The 22960-nt window shown below is 27.7% G+C and overlaps 1 protein-coding gene across 2 annotated transcripts; it reads left to right on the plus strand.

Annotated features, from left to right (window-relative positions):
* Positions 1-277: 277 nt before the first annotated feature.
* Positions 278-17004, plus strand: LOC107163136 (uncharacterized). 2 transcript variants are annotated; one of them, XM_089227629.1, is made up of 16 exons: positions 278-547; positions 3107-3238; positions 3774-3925; positions 4082-4181; positions 4253-6841; positions 7140-7219; positions 7285-7473; positions 8295-8445; positions 8848-9024; positions 9510-9723; positions 10855-11090; positions 11252-11398; positions 13176-13327; positions 13406-13658; positions 13719-13913; positions 16522-17004. In XM_089227629.1, exons 2-16 carry the CDS (start codon positions 3107-3109, stop codon positions 16825-16827), a joined length of 5073 nt encoding a protein of 1690 aa, XP_089083755.1. In that variant the 5' UTR covers positions 278-547; the 3' UTR covers positions 16828-17004. The 2 variants fall into 2 exon arrangements, with proteins under 2 accessions (XP_089083755.1, XP_089083758.1); XM_089227632.1 differs by lacking the exon at positions 278-547 and adding an exon at positions 2772-3005.
* The last annotated feature ends 5956 nt before the right edge of the window (positions 17005-22960 follow it).

A 22960-nucleotide genomic window follows, 5' to 3' on the forward strand; every position in this document is an offset into this window, starting at 1 on the left:
GTTAACATTTGATAACAGTATTAATAGCGTACAAAAAAATGGTGAATATCTACCATAAACCTTATACCATAAAGGCAGAATAATACCATTATTATTCTGTGATAATACCACAACTGTCTTTAATATCTTTACATTTATTGTTATCATTTATCAGTTGGTTAAATGATTACATTTTTAAATTTTCAAAAGCAAATTAAATATTAATATGCGTACAGTTATTTATAATTCATCAAATATTATAAAAAAATAATACCTTGGTACTTTAAATTAATTTAAAATGTTTGATTATCATATTTCTTATTCATTACTCTAATTTTAAAAAGTTAAGGCCAAAATCAAACGATATTACTAAATTCTCATTTCTTATTATTCAGTTTATATCTAGCTTTCAATGTTTCATTATAAAAGTATTATGAAAACATGTATTGTGGATAATGTCTTAGAGTAAAATAATTTTTAAGTGTTATTTACAGTCCCAAATACTTAAAACATTGTAATTGTTGTATAATTTGTTTATAAATTATCATTCATAAATAAGGACTTTAAGGTAATTGTTTTTGATATAAATTCTGTTTAGGATAATACTCTAGTAGTATAGTGTGTTATTATAAAATGTCTTATATATGTCATAGGCCATTTGGAAAATTAGTCTTTTTACGATAAGACTTTGCTCTTTGCAATAGGGTAGCCCATTTGCAAACTAATTATTATTTTTCCAAACTGCCTGCTGTTTTTCAGGCTTAATTGTATATGGACTAATAGCACTTAGGCGTTTTAAAAACTATGATCTTTATAAAATGATAACAACAATTTTACTTATTTTATATGTGAAATTTAGTTTATTGAACTTTAAATATTGACTCAAACTATAACTTCCAATAATATCTGATGCTGTTTCTGAAGTAGCTGTTGCCTGTTGCTAAGATACCAGGAACTAAAATAAATAGTGCGCAGAGCAAGAGCAATATAGAATGATCAAAAAATATAATACTATGGAAGTGGGTGATTTAAATATATATGTGTGTGTGAATTTTGCAGTGGTGGTAGCGGCTGCATGTTACTTGTGTCCTAGTCTGGGTACGCAAGTCAGCTATATAATTTTTTTTTTTTTTTTTGTTTATGGCCTTTTAGACCAAACATCCAAACATAACTGCCTCCATCTTTCACGATTTTGTGCTAGCATATGCCAATCTTCCTCCGGCAGAGAAACTGCTACATCCTTCCTGACACAATCCTCCCATCGCATTCGGGGTCTTCCTAGTGGTCTTTTCCCTCTTGGATTCTCTTGTAAGACCCTCTTTGTCAAAGCATCAGGTTTCTTCCATACATGACCTGCCCATTCCAATCTTCTTCTTTTTATCTCCTTAACTATATCCGGTCTGTTATATAGGTGATGTAACTCCTCATTATGTCTTTTACGCCATTCACCTGTTTGCAGGTCACGACATGGTCCATAAATCCTTCTTAATATTTTTCTTTCAAAAACTCTCAGTTTTGACTCGTCACTTTTGCTTACGGTCCAACATTGTGCTCCGTATAGTACTATAGATTTTATTAGTGTGGTGTATATCTGAAGTTTAAGTGTCTTTGAGAGAATTCTTGACTTAAGTAAGTTATCCATTGCATAATAACACTTGTTACCCATTTGTATCCTTTTAAGAATTTCATACTCCATATTATTTGATTGGGTGATCATTGAACCCAAATACTTAAATTGTGGTACATTTTTGAATCTATAAGGTCCTACCTTGAGAGACTCCTCTGCTTGTTTTCCGTACTGTTGTCTACTTATTTCCATATATTCTGTTTTCTCTTCGTTAATTTGCAATCCTACTCTTTTCGCCGCTGTTATAAGTCTTTCACACATACTTTTCACTGTATTTATATTATTCCCTAAAAGCACTATGTCATCTGCGTATGCTAGAATACTTATTGATGTGCCATCGAGTCTTACCCCTTCATCTGGTGAGATATTCATCATTCTAATTACTTTTTCCAGAACTAAATTAAAAATAATTGGGGACAGTGCATCACCTTGCCGAAAGCCTGTATTCACTTGAACTTCTCTCGATAGTACGTAACCAACTTTCACTTTTACCATAGTCTTATTTAAAGTTGCCTTTATTAATCCGATAAGTTTTTGTGGGATACGAAAATGTTCTAAAATTTTGTATATGCATTCTCTGTTGATGCTATCATACGCTTTTTTGAAATCAACAAAAAGTGTATGTAATTCTTGATCGAATTCCCAGGTTTTTTGAGCTGATTGTCTTATGATAAATATTTGGTCTATTGTGGATTTATTTTCTCTAAAACCACCTTGATAGTCACCTATGATATTTTCCGCTAAAGGCTTGAGTCTATCTAGAATGCAATACGATAGAATTTTATAGGTTATATTCACTAAGGCAATACCTCTATAGTTATTACATTCTTTTTTATCATCTTTTTTGTGTATTGGGCAAATTAATGCCATATTCCAGTCTTTAGGGATCTCCTCAGTATTCCATATTTTCTCAATTAGTTTATGGATCATTTCAATCATTGTTTCATCAACACATTTTAGGATTTCGCCTTGTATACCAACTTCGTCAGGTGATTTATGGTTTTTTAATCTCTTAATTTGTATCTTAACTTCTTGTATCGTAGGTGTTTTATATTCGCAATTATTGGGTGGTTCTTGTATATAATCAAATATTTCTTCAGAGTATTCTCCATTAAGCAATTGTTCGAAATATTCTGCCCATCTTTCTGTTATTTCCATCTTTGTTGTTATCAATTCTCCATCCTTATTTCTTATACATTTTTCATGCCCTTTATATCCTTTTTTCATCCCATGAGTTTGATTAGAGCATATTAAATAATTATGCATTTTAAATATTAAAAATTACAAATATGCATAATTTTAATACATTTAACTGTCTGTTTATTATCAATTCTATTCATATTGTGAAATTAAATAAATTATATTAAAGTTCTAATTCTCCATTTAAAAATTAAGAAATGTAAGTAATTAAAATAAAGGAATTTTAATGAAAATATTAACTTAATTCTACCTATTTATATATATTATTATTTTTATTAGCATTAAAATTCTCTGTTATAGATGGAAAAGCAAAAAAAAAGTAATGAATTTAAACCAAGTTTAAGACCTAAAAGCCCTACAATTAAATCAGCTTTACTGGATTGTGATGCACCATCTATTCCAAAACCTCGTGGCTTAAATCCAATAATAAAGGTATGAAATATTAAATTATATGTTATCACATTTCTAAAATTTTATATTTAGGGTTATTGAAAATTAATTTTTGACAAATTTTATCTGAAAATGATTTACTATCTGATGGGGAATTATAACTACCTTATGTAGCTTGGATATATTTCACAAGTTATCATGATTGCTAAATAACATAGACATATAATAGAAAATAAATAACTATCATTGTCCCTATTGTGTCAGCGTTATAATATATTATATATATTAATAACTCATGTCACAGGTACTCATACAGGTATATACATAAAAAAAAAAGGTATGATATATTTTCCATTAGGTAGCATACTTCAAGAGCACCGATGATTTCCATTAGCTTATCCCTGTTGTCCCAAGCATTTTTAGGTTAAATTATTCAAATGATTTAATTTTTTATAACATTATGTTATTTATACTGAAGTTCTAATCATCAGCAATAAGAAATTATTTTAATTAATTGTATATTATTCATAGTTATGATTAGGTACAATTGTATAATTTTAAAATCAACATGATTCAGGAAAATCAAGAAACAGAAGTTCTAACAGTATCAACGACAACTGATCATCCATCAAAAAAATTAAAACATTTGAATTTATTTACTAATTTACAATCAACACCAAATACTCGACATTTTAACAAACAAGAAATGGATTCAAGAATAATAATGAAGTAAGTTTTTTATATTTAAAATTTTTAAAAATCATCCAGTTCTTAATTTATTTAATAATATTTAAAGTTATAGTCTAAGTCAGTATGTATAGAACTTCAAAAGTTTCTAATAATAGCTCCTTGTAAGTAATTTTATTTATTGTAATTATTTTTTAGTCTCAGTCCAATAATGTCTACATCATCTTTAAAAACAAACTTATATAATCATAAAGATATTCATCAACATAAACCACGTGTAGAAATTGATTTTTCATTGGTAAACATATTATATTTATACCTAATTTTACTCAGAAAAATTATTAACAAAGTATTTTTTTTCTCAAATAGAATCCATTGAAATACCGCAATTCATCAAATCTTTGTAAAAACCGTGAATTAAACAAATGGAAAACAAACAAATCTTCAATTGAATTAGCTCATAAAATTAAAAATGTTGTTTCTCCAATTGTACCAAACAATACAAGTAAATCAAATGAAGATAATGTAAATGAAAAAGCTAAAAGGTGCTTATTTGAAAAAGAAAAGACAAATAGTATTTCTAATTTAGAAGCAGATCAAGATTCGCTTAACATTTCTTTGGATATATTAGAACAAGTGTGTCAAATGTCAGAAATTATGGATGATAGTTTATCATCTGAAGAAATAAAAATAAAAGTTGATACTGATAAAAAAAAAAAATTAGCTTCGTTTCTTTATGGCAATAGTACCATTAAGCTTGATGATACAGAGGAAGAAAACAAATTATTACAAATGGCATTAAGTATGGAAGATAATATTTTGACTGAATCCAGATCAATGAATAAATTATATTTTGAAGGACAATTTACCTCTCTTAATCAACTAAAAAACAAGGAAACTAATTTATCTGAATATGACAGTGAACAATCTAAAAGTAATAAACTGAATACATGTATAAGTGATTTCAAATGTAACATTTTAGATCCTGAAGAAATAAATCCGATTGGAAATACACAGATGTGTGAAATAGCTGATATAACAGAACCATTAGAATCATTTGATGATCAGTGGTCACAACAGTATACTAGTAATGTATCTAACTTGAGCAATAAAACAAAAGAAAATAATTTTAATAAAAGTGTTGATACAATGATATGCACACCAACAGATTTTATTGATCATAAAGTGAATATCAAAAAAAGTAACTCATTAGATAATTCAAATGAAAGATTAAAAACATCTCAATTAACTGTAAGAAATGAACTGAATATATCTCCAATTCTAACTAAGGGTGATACCTTAACAAATTTAACCTTATGTAAAGGTTTTGCAACTGCTGGAGGTAAATCCATTAAAATATCAGATACAGCATTGCAAAAAGTTCAAACAATGTTAAAAGATGAACTGAATGAGTCTTCAATCAATACTCAGGACCATATTGTTAATAATTCTAATACATTATGTAAAGGCTTCTCTACTGCAGGAGGTAAATCCATTAAAATATCAGATACAGCATTGCAAAAAGTTCAAACAATGTTAAAAGATGAACTGAATGAGTCTTCAATCAATACTCAGGACAATATTGTTGTTAATTCTAATACATTATGTAAAGGCTTCTCTACTGCTGGAGGTAAATCTATTACAGTGTCTGACAATGCCATAAATAAAGTTCAAACAATGTTAAAAGATGAATTGAATGAATGTTCAGCTGTTACTCGGGAAAATATTATTATGAACCCTAATATATATAAAGGTTTTGCCACTGCTGGTGGTAAATCTATTACAGTGTCTAATGATGCCTTAAATAAAGTTCAAACAATGTTAAAAGATAAACTGAATGAGTCTTCAATCAATATTCAGGACCATATTGTTAATAATTCTAATGCATTATGCAAAGGCTTCTCTACTGCAGGAGGTAAATCTATTAAAATATCAGATACAGCATTGCAAAAAGTTCAAACAATGTTAAAAGATGAACTGAATGAGTCTTCAGTCAATGCTCAGGACCATATTGTTAATAATTCTAATGCATTATGCAAAGGCTTCTCTACTGCAGGAGGTAAATCTATTAAAATATCAGATACAGCATTGCAAAAAGTTCAAACAATGTTAAAAGATGAACTGAATGAGTCTTCAGTCAATGCTCAGGACCATATTGTTAATAATTCTAATACATTATGCAAAGGCTTCTCTACTGCTGGAGGTAAATCTATTACAGTGTCTGACAATGCCATAAATAAAGTTCAAACAATGTTAAAAGATGAATTAAATGAATTTTCAAATGTTAATCAGGACAATATTGTTATAAATTCTAATACATGTAAAGGTTTTGCAACCGCAGCGGGTAAATCTATTAAAGTATCAGATGTCGCTTTAAAAAAAGTTCAAACAATACTCAAAGTTGAATATTCATCATCAATTATGAAGGATCAAACTAATACAGAGACAAACCTTTGTAATACATTTTTGGATGCTGAAGACAAATCTTTTATAAAATTAGATAAATCATTAAAAAAAAATCATCCAACATATAAAGATAATAAAAAAATCTTTAATAATTCACTGGAAACAATGGCTGTTTCAAGTGATTGCAGTAATTTTAACAAAGTCTCAAAATTAACTACTGATCCAAAAACAAAATCAAACTGTTTAGACATTTTAAAACCTGAGGAAGAAGGTACATTTGAGGATGATTTGTCTTTAATTAATACAGTTGAGAAGTTTGAAAGAGATCAAATTGTTTGTAAGCCAGTGCTGAGAAATAAACGTTCAGGAAGTCCTATAAATACACATGAAATTAATTATAAAATTAAAAAAACAGTAGATAATGATAGATGGGAAATTGATGAGTTAAATAATTCATTTAATGTTTATTTATCAAACAAATTGAATGGACCCAAAGTATCATTACCAGAAGTTGTTGATTGGGTCTTACCAAAAATATTCACTATAAAACAGGTACCTATTTAAAAAGTAATATTATTGTAATACCATTTTAAGTAAAGTATATATTACTATATAATTTCTAATTGATATTAGTATAATTAGTTATATAGACCATACATTCATGTTACAATTTATTTTCCATAAAGATAAATTAATAATTGTTATGTTAGCATATTGTGATATTTCAGGTATTTTATCAAAGATAATTTTATTATGTTACTAATCAAGTGGATCGTATGATAAATTTATGTTATATGAAAATTGTTAAGACCCATCCCTAGTTATCCGTATTCTGTTTTATTATTTTTAGTTTCCTGAGAATGGTGTTGCAAAAGATTTCATAAAATTGAATATTGATAATGCTATAAATTTGAAGTTATATTGGGACAAGTATATTTTGATTTTCCTCAGTTTTAAATTAAATATATATTATTAACATTTTTTTTTTTTCACAGAAATTATAAATTATCTGGTGGACATAAAAATAAAATGTACAATTTTCAAGATATAAAATACTTATTTTTATCACACAATTTTGTTGATAACAAACTTATTCCTAAAGGATGGATAGAAAATCATTTTCGTTTCATAGTATGGAAATTAGCTGCTACTGAAATTTGTTTTCCCGATCATTTTGGAAACAAGTAAATATTTATATTGATATAACATATTATTTAAAGGTCATAGCTATACAACCATGAATTTTAAATCCACTAATCTGATCAACTTAATTTTAAAATGCTTAAAAAATATTTTATTCAATACTCAATATTTTTGTTTTAAATTTTTGATATACCATATAACTTAATTTAAAATTATTTAAAAAATATCAAGTAATGAAAAATGTTCTTTAATTAAGAATTAGTTATTTTCTTTAAAAAGACGCAACACCATGTGTTGTCTTCATCTTACAAGTGCGTAACATAGCAAATCGTACGCTCGGCAGATCGCGTTTAGCTCCATTAGTTAAAATTTAAAGTGAATTGACCTCTTATAAAAATTAAAAGTAACACTATTTTCGATGGCTTCTCATAAGATTTTTATTCAATAAAATTCATTCTAAATTTTAAATTAACGTAGCTAAACGTGAACTGAGCATAATTTTGCTATGTTACGCATTTGTAAGACGGAAATAACACATGCGGATGTAGTGTCTTCTTAAGCCAGGAATGAAAAACTAATTCCATTTTTAAAGGAACTTTCCAAGCACTGTATATATGTTACCTCTGTAAAAGCCCATTGGTTTTAATTACCTATATTCATTAACAAAAAATAAAAGCATTAATTTTTATGTGATTTATTTCAAGTAGGTATAATTTTAATTATCATTTATAATTCCGCAACCAGTATTATAATTATTAAATTGTCATAATGACAGCTACTTTTATTTATTTTTATTATATTTATCTATTTATTTATTATTTTATTGTTTAAGTTAAAGATTTAATGGTTTAAAAATTTTTAGGTTGTTAACTGCAAAAAATGTAATTCACCAACTATTATATAGATACTATAGAGAAATTGAAAAATGTCAACGATCTGCATTAAAAAAGATACTTGAGAAAGATGAAACTACATCAAAAAGAATTATTTTATGTGTATCAAAAGTTAATAGAGTAAGTATTCTATAATTTTCAATATTGAATGAATCTGAATAACTTTAACTTTTTTGTGATAATAAGAGTTAGTCGTAAGTATTATCATTGATCATAAATATTATAATCAATGGTATTATTTTACGTTTGACATATTTTGTTGAATTCTATCACATTTAGGTTTGACATTATTTCTCAGATTTTTTAGTTATAATGTTTTCAGTGAAAGAGGGACTTCAAGTAGATACTAGAAAATTTTAAATATAGTACAGTTATTATGAATCTAAATTTATTTTTGGCCATTGTTTATAACAAAATACATTTAATACTTTTAAACGTTTTATTTTTATAATTGGGTTCTTTTTTCAAACAATTGAGAAAAATATGTCTTTTCTTATAACTTGATTTTCTTATGTATTTTAGACAAATTTAACTGAAGCCTTTAGTATTGAACTCACTGATGGCTGGTATAGTGTTCAAGGAATTATTGATCATGAGATGAATATGCTTTTACATAAAGGCATTATAAAAGTTGGTACTAAACTAATAATATACAACGCAGAACTTATTGGTGCTGGAGAAGGAATTGATCCACTAGATGTAAATATTTTATGACTACAAATAAATAATATACATTTTGGCTTCAGATAATTTGTTTATAATACAATTATTATTTGTATAATATTCAGGTACATTACTGTTGTCCACTCTACTAATGATTTTTGTGGGTTTTTAAGTACATTTTTTTCTTCTGTAAGATAACATTTTATTAAAATATAATTATCAATTTATCAGTGTTTAAACAAAAATTGATTTAATAGTAATTCATTTGTAACTGGTTTAATGTTGCATCATATAATTTGATAAACTAAAATATCTTTAATTAATAATATAGAAAAAGAATTAAATAATATAAATCGGTACTAATGATATTCATTCTACATTATTTTGATATTGGTGTTAAAAAATTATAATCTTGTATAGTACCATGCTAATAAATTTAATATATAAATATTGTACTATTTAATATCTTTAAATTAGAAAAAACTTTAATGTTAAATTTTTTGTTTTTGTTTTTGTGTAAGGTGCACAATAGTGTAAAGCTTAAGATATCAACAAACAGTACAAGAAGAGTACGCTGGTTTGCCAAATTAGGATTCTATAAAAACTCTACATTACCTTTACCTATTACTTTAGAATCAGTTCTACCACATGGTGGAATTATAGGTTCTCTTTCACTTGTAATACTTAGAAAATACCCTATAATGTTTCTTGAAAAGAAAAGAAATACAAAATCTAGTAAATATACAAATAAAATATATTTATATATAAAATATGTAAAGTGGTGGTGCCAAGATTTTTTACTTTTAAGCCCAGACAATATTCCTTGTTACCAGTCCCAGTTTATTATGTCCTAAATGATTTTTACATTCCATTAATTTAGTAAGTCAAAAATAAGTACTCAATGGAACAAACAAATTTTAATCATAATATAATATATAACTTATTTATAAGCTAATGGAATTGGATAAATCTCCATCTTTTAGGTCATAATATAATTTTTGAAGTCCAGCATCATTTTATTATGGTTTATTTTACCTATTGGCTACTACGTACTAAAATTAATATTGTAAGACAACACCCATATGAGCTACCATATCGTTTATGCATATTTTAAATGCCTTTGCACTTTAACACATTCAAATTATGCCACATAGTCCTATGTAATTCATAATATTATGTCTCATATTGATTTTCTAAAGGTTTGCTCGTTCATTTCTGACGGTTTTAACATGTTTAAAATCTGTGGAATAATTTATAATTAACTGATTACTTTGTATATCAATATCAGTAATATATTATTATTACTTGTTTTTAAACTTATTGCCTTTATAGGTACTTACTACCAGGGCTGGGCCAATAAATAGCGGTTCCTGGCAAAATAAAAATTTGTGTCCCCTCCCTAGATTTTCAAATTTAATTATATCAAATTGTGTGCCCCTGGCAGGCGCCCACCTTACCAAGCCCTCGGCTTGACCCTGCTTACTAGATATATATTTTATGAGATTTTTTTTAGCTTTTATTTATAACTACCTATAGCTCAACAATTAAATTAAATTAAAATACTTTACAATTCAGAAATAAATCTATAAGATCTTTATTTTTATTATATATCATAATTATTACTGTTATTAAATTTAATTAATTAATTTGTTATTGGACATCTGCCTGTTTATTTCAAAAATTAGAAAAATAATACATTTATATTTGGGATTAATATGGATAAATTCTAGCAGTTTTTTTGTAAATAATTTTATATGGATATTATGGAACAGATATAAGACTTAAGAGTTTTATGGAGAGTTTTGGTCCACCACTTAATATAGATATAGGTATGACAATTAGAACTGTCTTAATTTATTAATTTAGTTTTTAGGAATGAGAAAATGGAAACTATTGAAGCAGAAAAGTATAAAGCATACCAACAAAAATCATTAGAAATAATTTCAAATAAAATAAAAACTGAGTTAATTGCTGAAATGGCCTCTAAAACTAAAGTGTCAAAAAATATATTCTCAAGTATAAAAAAAGAAAATTTAGATAAATTAAATATAGATGAATTGAGCAATATTTTAGATAATTCCACTGATCCTATAGAAATCCAGGTAATTTACTTATCTTTTAATTACAATAATTAAAATTAAAACAGGGTTTCCCAATTTTTTTATTCAACACCCCTTGTGGATTTTCAAAAATCTTATACCACCCCCTATTGGGAAACACTGTAATAAAATATGAATAATATCATATTAAAAATTATTTATAGTCATTGCTTAGTGAAGAAAAATTAGAAGCACTTAAAGATTTTAAAAAATTAGAGCAAGAAAAATTCTATTATGAACTTCAAAATAGGGTCAATAGAGTGTTTAACGATCAATTTAAAGATGCCCGTAAAGTTATACCTATGATAAAGGTAAATTACATTTACATATATTTTTATAATTAAATTGTATACATTAATGTGTTAGTAATCACTTAAATAAATTGCTTACATTTAACTATATATACAGTAGAATCTTGATTTACTGTTTTCCGGTTAATCGCCAGGTTCTGCACATGAGTTTTGCTTTAAAATTTTATCATATTTTGTGCAATCTGGTTTATCTGAGGCTTTCTCATCTCAATATCTGTTTGATAAGCGTCATATTTCTATGTGACTTCATTATGCAAAAGAAATTAACTGCATTTTTGAAACTACAATTATTGTATACCTATTATATTTTACTATGTATATAAATAGTAATTTAATGTATAATTTTGTTATTAAAAAAAATAGTAAATATGTGTATGAATGTATGTTTACAAAAATGTTCACTTTATTGTTAAGCTGTCTTTTGGATTATCCTACCATAGATATAGCAAATAATATTTTGGAAGGGTGGAATAATACCTTTATATAACACTCAAGTCCATATCAATCAACCAAATTTCAAATATATGTCTTTTAATTGAGATTTGAAGTTCTACTGATGAGCAACATAAGTCTATCTATTAAAATTCTGAATTATAAAATAGGAGATATCCATAACAAATTGAGTAATGGTGATTTATTTTTAAAAAAAATTATGCAAATGTGTTTTTAAATGAGAATGTTTTGAACTCTTTAAATTTTATGAACAACTTTCCAAAAATAAAAATATTTGTTAGATTTTTTATTATTTTATTTTGTATTTTTAATATTTATGTAAGTGAATTTTGTGTCAATATTATTATGAGTTACGACGTTTCAACTTAAATTATATTTATAAATTTATTTAACCATATGTGCATTTGTTGGTTTTCATTTATGTTATTGTTTGATATTTTACTTATAATTTTTGGTCCGGGAGGAAAAAGTCCTGTTTGAAAAGGTAGCGTCCAATGAAACAAAGGAGAAATATCTTTGATCCCATGATATATGTTATATCTAATATTCAACCCAAATTTTCACACAAGAAATGTATTTATTACTTATTAGCTATATATCCTGTATACATTTTTCATTTTTATTTATCCTAGAAAAAATGTGTTATTTTATATTGATTTAAAATTTTTAAAATATTATTTATTTTTAAATGATCATAATTCTGTTTAAAATGAAAATATAATTTTAAAAATCTTATAAGATTCACGGTATAATATTCTTATTTAAAATTAAAAATTTTATGATATAATAATGTAAATTTTATTAAATTATGTGTTTGTAACACAGCGACAATGTATGCGACTGTGGTGTCCTGTATACTGTATATTCAGGATATGCATTCCTTCATCCTTGAATACATTACTTTGAGGTATACCTAAAATAAACATAATTTTTTACTCCTGAATGACAGGCCTATAAATTATGAAATTAAAAAACATTTGTTTTAATTTTATTTGATATACCGTATGCCAGCAATTTAAAGGGGTATATCGCTTGAAATAGAATCTTGACTGTTTTCCTTCATTATATTTTGATATTAGACACTTTTAGGAAGTTAACCTTTAAAATTCAATGTATCATATATATTTTGTAAATTTTAGTCTGAATGATATTTTAAATTGTAACTTTCCCTTTTCCAAAATATACCATAATTTCATTTAATTGTATTTTCAATGAATGATTTTTTTCATCAGTTTTTGTTAACATTTTATTTTGAATGCTCAATTGTTAGTCATAGAAATCTTGATCATTTAATATTTACATAATTATGTTTTTAATATTATAGTTACGCGTAGTTGATAAAAAAAATATCTCTACTGGTTTTAAAGCTGCTTTACTTGTAATTTGGAATCCATCAGAAGATGTTACTGAAATCCTGAACAAATCAACCGAAGGTCAATGTTGTACATTTCATAATATCTCTACAAATGGATTTATGTATAACAACTTAAAATTTCTAAATAAATCATAATTTTATAGATTTAACTTAAATTATTTTAATAATACTTTTTTTAGGAATGGTGAACTACAATTATCAGCCAACAAAAATACTCGTTTTGATTTTCAAGGATATAAAAATGATTACATCAAACGTGATGTAGTTAGCTTTAAAAGTATTTGGTCTGGTACATTTTTACCATTATTTGGTGAATTAGATTTAGTCGGCATTGTAGTATCAGATGTGAATAAAAATAATGCTTATGATGAAATCTATGTATCAGACAAAGAAATGAATATAATCAGTATTTTGTTTCGAGGCAATATTAAGGTAGCTTATCAAAACTAAAAATAATGTTTATAATTTAGAATATATTTTATTATTGTTTAGGAATATGGATATGATGACATGATGTACCCGGGCAGTATAATATCTGGAATTAATATTCAATTTAAAGGATTTGATCAAATATCTCCTATACCTAAGTTGTATAATACAGAACAGTCTTTATTTTCAACAATTCCTAAAGCTGAATATATTTTAAATATCTTTAATGATTATAAAATGTTCATGAAAAAGCCAGAAGTAAGTGGATTAAGGAAATATAATTTTTCAATATGTAATAATTATATACCTAAGTATCTATGTTTAAATTGTTTAGCATACAAATTTCTATCAATTTTAAATTTTCTTTCTATAATATAAAATTTTTTTTAAATAATAACTTTTTTTTACTTAATTAATTGTTATTACTACCTATTTTAAATAGAAATGTTTTATTATTTTGTTGTTGCTAGTTTTGTCAAACTAATTAACCATATCATTTATATTTTGCTATGCAAAACAAACTAATACATATTTTGACTAATCTAAGCAGCAATCATTCTTTTAACAATATTCTTTATTCATTATATATACAATCAATACTACAATATGTATTATAATTATTTAGAAATCCTTATATAAATATAATATTTAAATTACTTTATGCAGAAGTTATCATGATAGTACTTATAAATAATTTTTTTTTTTAAATTGGGGTTGAGGCATCGAAGCAAGCCTGTGGAACTGTGGAAGAGGTAATTTTTGGTTGGAACACATGGGTGTCTGGCAAAATTTCGAATGGGCACCTTTATAAATAATTATATGAATTTTATGCATAGAAATTGTAAATAGTAATTCATGTACCTAACGAGTAATCTAATGATAGAATATTAAATTTGTGATTAGGATTCTTGCTTTTGTCTACTTTATCAATATTTAATTTTAATTAAATGTTTCAACATTTAAAAAAATACTTAAATCAAATTATATTTTATAAGCTAAATTGTATGAACTCTGTTTATTTTATATGTATGTCTTTGATTCTTAAATGGCATAAAAGCTGTTAAAAAACTATTGAACAACTGAATTTTATGACTATTTTTAATAATACATTTTTTAATAAATCAGTTCATTTATTTTTGATTCGTTTGCACAGCATGCTCAAGTTGATACTATATATACTGATTTTACTAAGACCTTTGATCAAGTTAATCATAATATCCTTATTAAGATCTTATCTAACTATGGTTTCGGAGAACCAATTCTTTCTTGGTTTTCTTCCTATTTGTCAAATCGTATACAATATGTTAAATTACATGATAGTACTTCCTACAACATTACTCCTACATCTGGTGTACCTCAGGGTGCTATTCTTTCACCGTTATTACTGGTAAATAGTGCAGCATCTGTCTTACGTCACGCACGCCTACTTATATTTGCCGATGACATGAAACTCTTTATGCGTATTCATAATGAAAATGATGCTAGTCTTCTTCAATCTGACCTCAACCGTTTAGTACTTTAGAGTGAATCTTTAGGTCTGTCACTCAATATTTCTAAATGCTTCAAAATGTCTTATTTTCATACATCCTCTCCCATTACTATCGATTACACTATTCGTAACATTCCAATCTCAAATAAATTTTCCATACACGACCTAGGTTTTTATTTCCTCCCAAATTTATCTCCTAGGGTTCATATACAAGAGATATGCTGTAAATCTCTGAAAATATTGGGATTTATTAACACATTGACTGCCATGCAACCGCCGGCGTCCATATAATAATAATTAGGTATTGATAATTTTTAGACCGCCGGCTGCTGCACCATACCATTCGTAGGAGGTCATACAGCCGTGGGCTGCCGTAAATTAATTTGGATTTATATTATTAACTTTTCCGTGGCGCTACAATGATCTTGAAATATGCTGTGGCGTAGTGGGAATAATTGCAATTTTTTTTATGCAATAAACATAATTTTAACATTTTTTTTTGTATTTTTAATTTTTTTTCAAATTCAATAGTATATATACAAATACAAATTTATAATGACACTGAAAAATGTCTTTGGCGTACCCATGATAAATATTCTTGAGGCTGCATCTCCTTTGAATTCAAATTGGACCAATCATTAAAGATTCTCTTCTGCTCCTTAGTCTGACCTATTTTAGAGTATGGATTGGTTATTTGGGGGACCCTCAATTATCTATAGACTCTTTAATGATAGAAAGGGTCCTATGGAAATTTCTATCATTTGCTGCTTTTTCATTAAAAATACCCTGTTCTCCTCATGATTACAAACCTATCCGTATTGCTTTAAGTTTATCTAGTCTTACTAATCATAGTCATAGTGCTAATATAATATTTAAAAAAAAGCTTTTATCTGATGTTATTGACTACCCTGCCCTACTCTCTCAAGTAACTTTTAAAGTTCCACCACGTCCAACTAGATATACTCCTTCATTTTTAATTCCATTTTCTTCTTCTAATTACTTAATTAACTCCCCTATAAACCGTCTTATGTGGATTGCTAATGAAGACCCTACCTTAAATTATTCTTAAAAATTTTATTCAACTGGGTCTTTGCTAATATTATTTCAAACACTATTAGTTGTTAATTTCATTTTTATATTTGTTATTCACTCATTTTAATTTGTTGTATATTACTAATATATATTACTTTTTGTTTTGGGCCTAGGCCTGTATCTTATCAAAAATAAAAATAATAAGTGATTAAATAAAATTGAAAAATAGTATTTATCATGAACAACATAAACTTTCTTTACACTTTGAATTTATAAATTGTGGATAATATGGATTAATATTGAGTTTAAAATAATTTGTATTAATTTAAAAAATGTAATTTTCAGAATCAAAATTTTCTAAAATGCTGCCAAACTAAACTTAGTGAAATTTGTAATAGACTAGTTGAAACAACGACAATCAATAGTGAGAATTGTTTAAACAAATCAAGAAATGCATTGCATAAGTCTTATGGTGAACTACCCGTCTCTGTGGTTAGAACTTCTAGTACATCTCAATCTGAATGTTCTCCAGCTCAAAAACGAATAAAAATACTTAATGCTTTTGGGAAAACACCACCATTAAATATTGTTCACACTAAACCACCAGATAAAAAGCTTTTGGGTCAATTTAAAACACCGACCCGGTTATAGAATTTTACAAATCAATGTATTTCATAAGTTTAACTATTAATTTAAGTTATAATAATTATTTTGTTTAAATATATAAATTGATGAAATTATTATTTTTAGTTATAACTATAGTGTACTTTATATCTTATACTGATTAAAATGTTGTTGTTTAAAAGTAAATTATCAATTCAAATCGAATTTTAGTTAAATTATTTTACAAAGTAAGTTTCTAATTAAATACTAAAAGACGATTTGGAACGTACAGGTAAAATGTTGCCTCTCAAAATGACAATCAACAAAAAAAAATTTATATGAAAAATATATATTTAATGATCAATAATAAAGTAATATTAAATATGTAATAACAATTTATAAAATGTACACAGACTCAAGAATGTTTCTATAAAAATATAGCTATACACTAATAAGTAATAAGTATATCATGATTTATGATGTATATACAGCAGTGACGTAACACGTAATTTCTGTTTTTAATGGAAGGGGCAAAAGTTTTGACTAGCACAAATAAGTAGCTTAAAATAAATAACAAGCTGCGCACACAAGCACATGCTAAATATTTTATTCCTAATTTCTTTACCTTCATAAAACATACATACAGGTACCAAATTTCATGAAAATCCATGCATGTGTCTAAACTCTAATTATAAATATATTCCAACTATAAATTTATAATTTATATATTATAAATTGTATTAAATAATAGTTAACAATTTTTAGTTACAGAGTAGCAGATTAGCTAGTATAGAACCATTATGGTTCTATTCCGCGCTAAACAGTATTTGCAATGTTACGCACTTGTAAAATTGTAAGACTGAGAAAACATATGCGGGTATCACATCCTCTTAAGCACTAAACAAATTGCCGCCTTTTAATATAAATATTTTTCTAGTCTAAAAAATGTTATTTTTCAGTTCAACAATTACAGTCTACAGATAGTGATTACATAAACCAATTAAAAATTAAAATAACATAGAGGCAATAGAAATTGGTGATGATTAAACAACACGTATGCAAAAAGGTATGTGCAAAATAATGATTATGGTTTTGGATTCGAATAAGATATAATTAAGGAGAGGCGGTATTCTTAGATAGTTACGAGAGTGTAGATAAAAGTGAAATTAATGGAGTAATGAGGGAATTTAATTGTGTAACAAATTGAGATAAAATATTTGATATAGATTCATTATTAGAATTGTTTGAGTTGCTTGAAGTTGCTTCTGCATATGTCTTGGCCCTGGATTTTTCTTTGTATCGATTGTACGTGGACTGGAGCTCCACTGTGACTGGCAAGACCACCTTTGAGAGCACTAATGGTGGTACAGGTGGCATGGTGTTGAAGTGACCATTCTTATGATTCTTATGATAGGTGTTCAAACATTTCTTTAATGAAGGACAACCTTCATAGTCCGCGGTATATGTGCGCCAGAATATAGGTAATAACACACACTTCGCCGGCAGTTCCGAAGATTTGACACAGTCTATGATGTTATGGTTGTTGCCGTATTTGACACAACTTGGTGATTCACTACAGTAAGAGTGAGTGTGACCGTATCGCTGATATTGTCTGCATTGAGGAGGGTACCGGGATTAATGTAGTTTTTCGAAAACTATTTTGGAGTTAAGGAGGGAGGATAATTGAAAGATGCTTCGTTTAAAATCCATTGCTTATTCTTGGACAACGGTGAATAGTGGTAGAGCCTGTTTGTTAATTCGATGGCGGACGTTTAGCACACTTACGATTAAGAAGCCCAAATCCCAGAGGGCCTTCTCTATATCTTCAACAGGAATAGTATGGTGCAGATTGCGGATAAACACTTTGAAAGGGCGGATATGACGGGGTGCCCACGCGTATGGCGTTCTAAATCTGAGTCGTTGCAGTAATCGACAAGTTTATTGACTTATTGTAACCATCAAAATTACGATGTTTGATAATTAGAGAGGAACCCTTGACGGTAGCCACCAGAGATATAAAATCTGCTTTCAACGAGGAGTATAGTTAGTAACATTACTTATAACAATTGGCGGTGCTGGCATGCTCGTACCTCAACTTTTCCATCATCTGGATGTTTTGATGGTGACGTACTAGGTTCATGTTGAGCCGAAGGTGAGATTGTGACAGGAGGGGGACTAAAATCCTCGAGGAGATTGTCAACCACGGAGAGGGGAGCGAACTGATTTGACGTTACTACGTTACATAAGACTTGCTTTTCTTTAGACTTGTACCGATAGTTGTATCAAGATTTGACGAAGAGGAGGACGACAAAATTTGTTTGGTCGACTTCAGTGTAGTGGAGCAGCACATGACAGGCTGGTTTGCGTATTATCGTGCTAAACACATGAACAGGGGGGGGGGGGTTAAAGTGGAGGGGGACGCAGGAGGACTCAGTCCCCTTACCTCTGACGGCGGTTAAAAAGCGTCCCCTTTAACAAATTAGGATTTTATACATTAGACATTATACCTAAAATTATATATGGAACGCTTAAAACTTTATGGAGACATCAGTCCCCTCTGGAACTTTTCCCCACTTTAACCTCTGCGACATGAACATAATTAAATAATAAAACTGATACTTATTGCATACGCGACTTTTTATAGCAATTAATATGGAAATTGATTACACAAAAATACAATAATATAAAATAGTTTGGTAAAAAAAATTTATTTTTTAAAACAAAATGCATGATAAATTTATTATAAACAAAAAAAAAAAACGAATTGTACAATGATATAGTAATAGTATTATTAGTTTGTTACAAATAAACAATAATATTACGTTCTCTTTAAAATAATAACAACATGATTGATGGAAAATTAAAAATATAAATTAAATGTTTATTGATATTTGGCACCAATGCACCATCAATAATTTTCAACAGTAAAAAAATCATATTATGAAGAGTAAATTTTAAGAATATTTAAAATATTATTCATATAAAGAAATTATAAATAATAAGAATACATAAGTTATCAGCAAAAATGTAAATTAAGGACTACAACAATAATTTCAGGAAATGGTGCGTTTAAAATTATTTTATAGTTAATGATAATAATTGCCAGACACTTTCAGACACAATATATAAAAATGTAAAAATCAACTAAAACAGATGAATTGAAAATGTACTTGCACTGTGAAAACAATTTATTTTTCTATGTATATTGTATAATCAGAAATAACAACTATGTACCTACATTCTAAATCTAACAAGTCGAAGGTCATACAGTAAATACATAAAAATTAAAAGATTTTTGGATAAATTCGACATCAATATAGTACCCACTATATACAATATAATACACAAAACACAATAAATATAGGTAAATTTGTTATAATAATTGATAAAATGATGGTGGCCAAACATTTTATAATTGGTAGGCCAATTTCATATATTCTAAATTCTAATGTAGAATAAGCATAATGAGGCAGTTCAAACAAGGTAATATAAACTTCCATAGGATTGAAATACAATGTACTAAAACAAAAATAATTTGATATCGATTATATTTTTTTACACTTGGGTTTTACAAATTCACGCAGTGACACTTGTTGAAGGCCAATTCAATTCAAATTTTTCATGTTTTGCAATTTTCAGGTAGACATATTTAAGAATGGACTTCAAAATTATTTTAGATTGTTTAAGCCAATGTTAAGCTACATTTTTGAAGGAAAAAAACTGCTATAATGTTTGATTTAACTACTTAATTTAGGGGAAACAGTTTTTAAGTTATGAAAACTGTTTGATGTATTCTGTCATTCTGATGTAGAATAAGCATATTGAAGGCGTTCAAAAATGGTTTTACTTTTTATCTGATCGACGTACAATGTAGTAAAAAAAAATTTTAAATCAATAATATTTTTTTACACCAATATGTTACAACATCACACAGTGGCATTGTTGATGGCCATTTCAATTCTAATTTTTCACGTCTTGCAGTTTTTAGGTAGAATTATTTCCGAACGATCTTTAATACTATTTAATTTAGTATAAACTCCGGTTTAAACCAATGTTAAGCTACATTTTTGAACGAAAAATAGTTATTCCAACATCTTATTTATCAATTTTTATACTGGAATTATTATGATGGAATATGATGATTGATGTTTGTGTCTGTCGGGTTTTTAGAATATCACCATGATGTGACAGTGACCGTCAACTCTAGTGGACTTGACAAATAATTCTGTTGCCACTTCGCTTTTGCCGAACACTCAACCATTCGTCTTTTGCTAGATTTATATAAGTGGATAATGTGAACGCCTTATAACGTATATATGTCATACACGGACATTGACAAAACTGTAACGCAAAACTAAGAATAGAAATGTCAAACGGGCTATAGTGTTCAATCACAAGATCACCAGTAACGGCGACACACAACGACACAACACAGACATATTGTCATAATAAAATCTGATGATTATCTGATGACGGGTGTCCTCAATGTTGCACACACGAAATCAACGATAATATTATAGTAGGTACCCAGTCAAATGTCATGTAACATTTGCGCAAACTGAAGTGATCAATTATTATAGATGTACAAAAATAAAATGTAACTATAAAAATGTTTCATCAGGCTAGCGTACCGGTAATAATCAATAATCAAAAGAAAAAAAAATAACAAACACTGTGTATGCTACCGGTAAACACAAACAACGATCAGTATCTCCTGCTAGTACTGTAATGACAATATAATATTGTCTGCGGGGCATATTCCTGCGGTGATGTTGATAATCTCGGAGACGGCGCGATGGTCGTCAGATAGCGACGAAATGTTGCATCACTTACTATATAATATATATTATGTACCACTGTACCAGATAACAATGCTACATGGTACAGCAGGATTAGGTACACGGCGACCGACGATCATCACACCGGCGAACAGCGCGATTAGTATTTATATAAGTAGATACATCACGCGTATTCTTTGATGGACAGACGTGCACAAAATTCGCACTGAAATGTCGATGGCTAGAAGCTAGAACAGACGACAATACCTGCAGATGTACCTGCAGACACTATTCTTGATGACGTTAGCAACGAGCGTTTAAATCCGGTACTCGTCGCGTTACCGAAGTCACGATATCGACTTAAAAAAACTTAAAATTATACTGTAAATATTTTAAGACGTAAACTTTCGATATCATAAAATGATTTATCGTTCGTTTTTACCTATTTTTTTTTTTACATTATACATATATCGCTTATCGAAATTCTAAAACATTTAAAAATTGGAGAAACAAAATAAATTTGTTAAAAAAAAAATTAGGAGAATGAAAAAGGTTCATTTTGAATTGAAACAGTTAATTTCTTTTTAAAACAGATACCTAACAATGACAAGAATTTTTAACTGAACCTGTCAAATACAATTATACACTATCGGTATTTTTATTTAAATTTAAAAAGTGCTGAGGTATTTAAAACATTTTGATTTTAACTTTTGAATTGAAATTATATCAAGTACTAATTTTTTGTAATGTTTATGCGTAGTCACCGTATAGTACCTTATCATTAAGCAAACATTGAACTTTGACTATATAACATAAACAATTACTGAAAACTCATCATTACATAATTCATAAATACATTTATGGAGTACTTATATTTTATTATAATTTGTAATTATTAACTAAAAAATAATCATAAACACCTAACAATGGCCAAAATGAGAACCTTTTATCGTCAGATTTTTTTTTCAATTGTACACAATTATTATAATCCATAAAATGTTGCAAAAGTCTTACAGGGTGTGAAATTTCCTATATTTGACACTGCCGGTACTAGACCGTATGAACTGACCGTCATGAGTCGTGATGACAGTCACCGAGTCTCATAATGATTCAACTTATTAGATACAAAAAGCGCCGTAATATACGCATTCAGATATTACTCACGGGTTGCTCGTAAATAAAAAGAAACTAAGAAACAAAACGCACCGTGACTTATCGGAATACCTGGAGTACCTTTAGTGAGTACATGTTTGGATGAAAATAGGCTGACGACAGGGACAGCTATAACTGGCTCCAAAAGGCCTAATGTGCAATTTAATTAAGAAGACCCTCAAAGTTATATTGAATTTACCTATGCTTGCATTATTACTCAATAATATTTAGTCATTGACCATTACATACAC

Source organism: Diuraphis noxia, unplaced genomic scaffold (genome assembly GCF_037042655.1).
Source record: "Diuraphis noxia isolate RWA-SAM2 unplaced genomic scaffold, SU_Dnox_SAM2 contig0004, whole genome shotgun sequence".
In the NCBI taxonomy this organism is placed as follows: domain Eukaryota; kingdom Metazoa; phylum Arthropoda; class Insecta; order Hemiptera; family Aphididae; genus Diuraphis; species Diuraphis noxia.

Excerpts from the sequence above, each read along its gene's own strand:
- LOC107163136 (XM_089227629.1), top strand. The coding sequence starts at position 3,107 with ATGGAAAAGCAAAAAAAAAGTAATGAATTTAAACCAAGTTTAAGACCT. Across the intron at positions 7,220-7,284 it reads TTGAAGTTATATTGGGACAA|AAATTATAAATTATCTGGTG; the intron begins GTATATTTTGAT and ends TTTTTTTCACAG. Across the intron at positions 8,446-8,847 it reads GTGTATCAAAAGTTAATAGA|ACAAATTTAACTGAAGCCTT; the intron begins GTAAGTATTCTA and ends TATGTATTTTAG.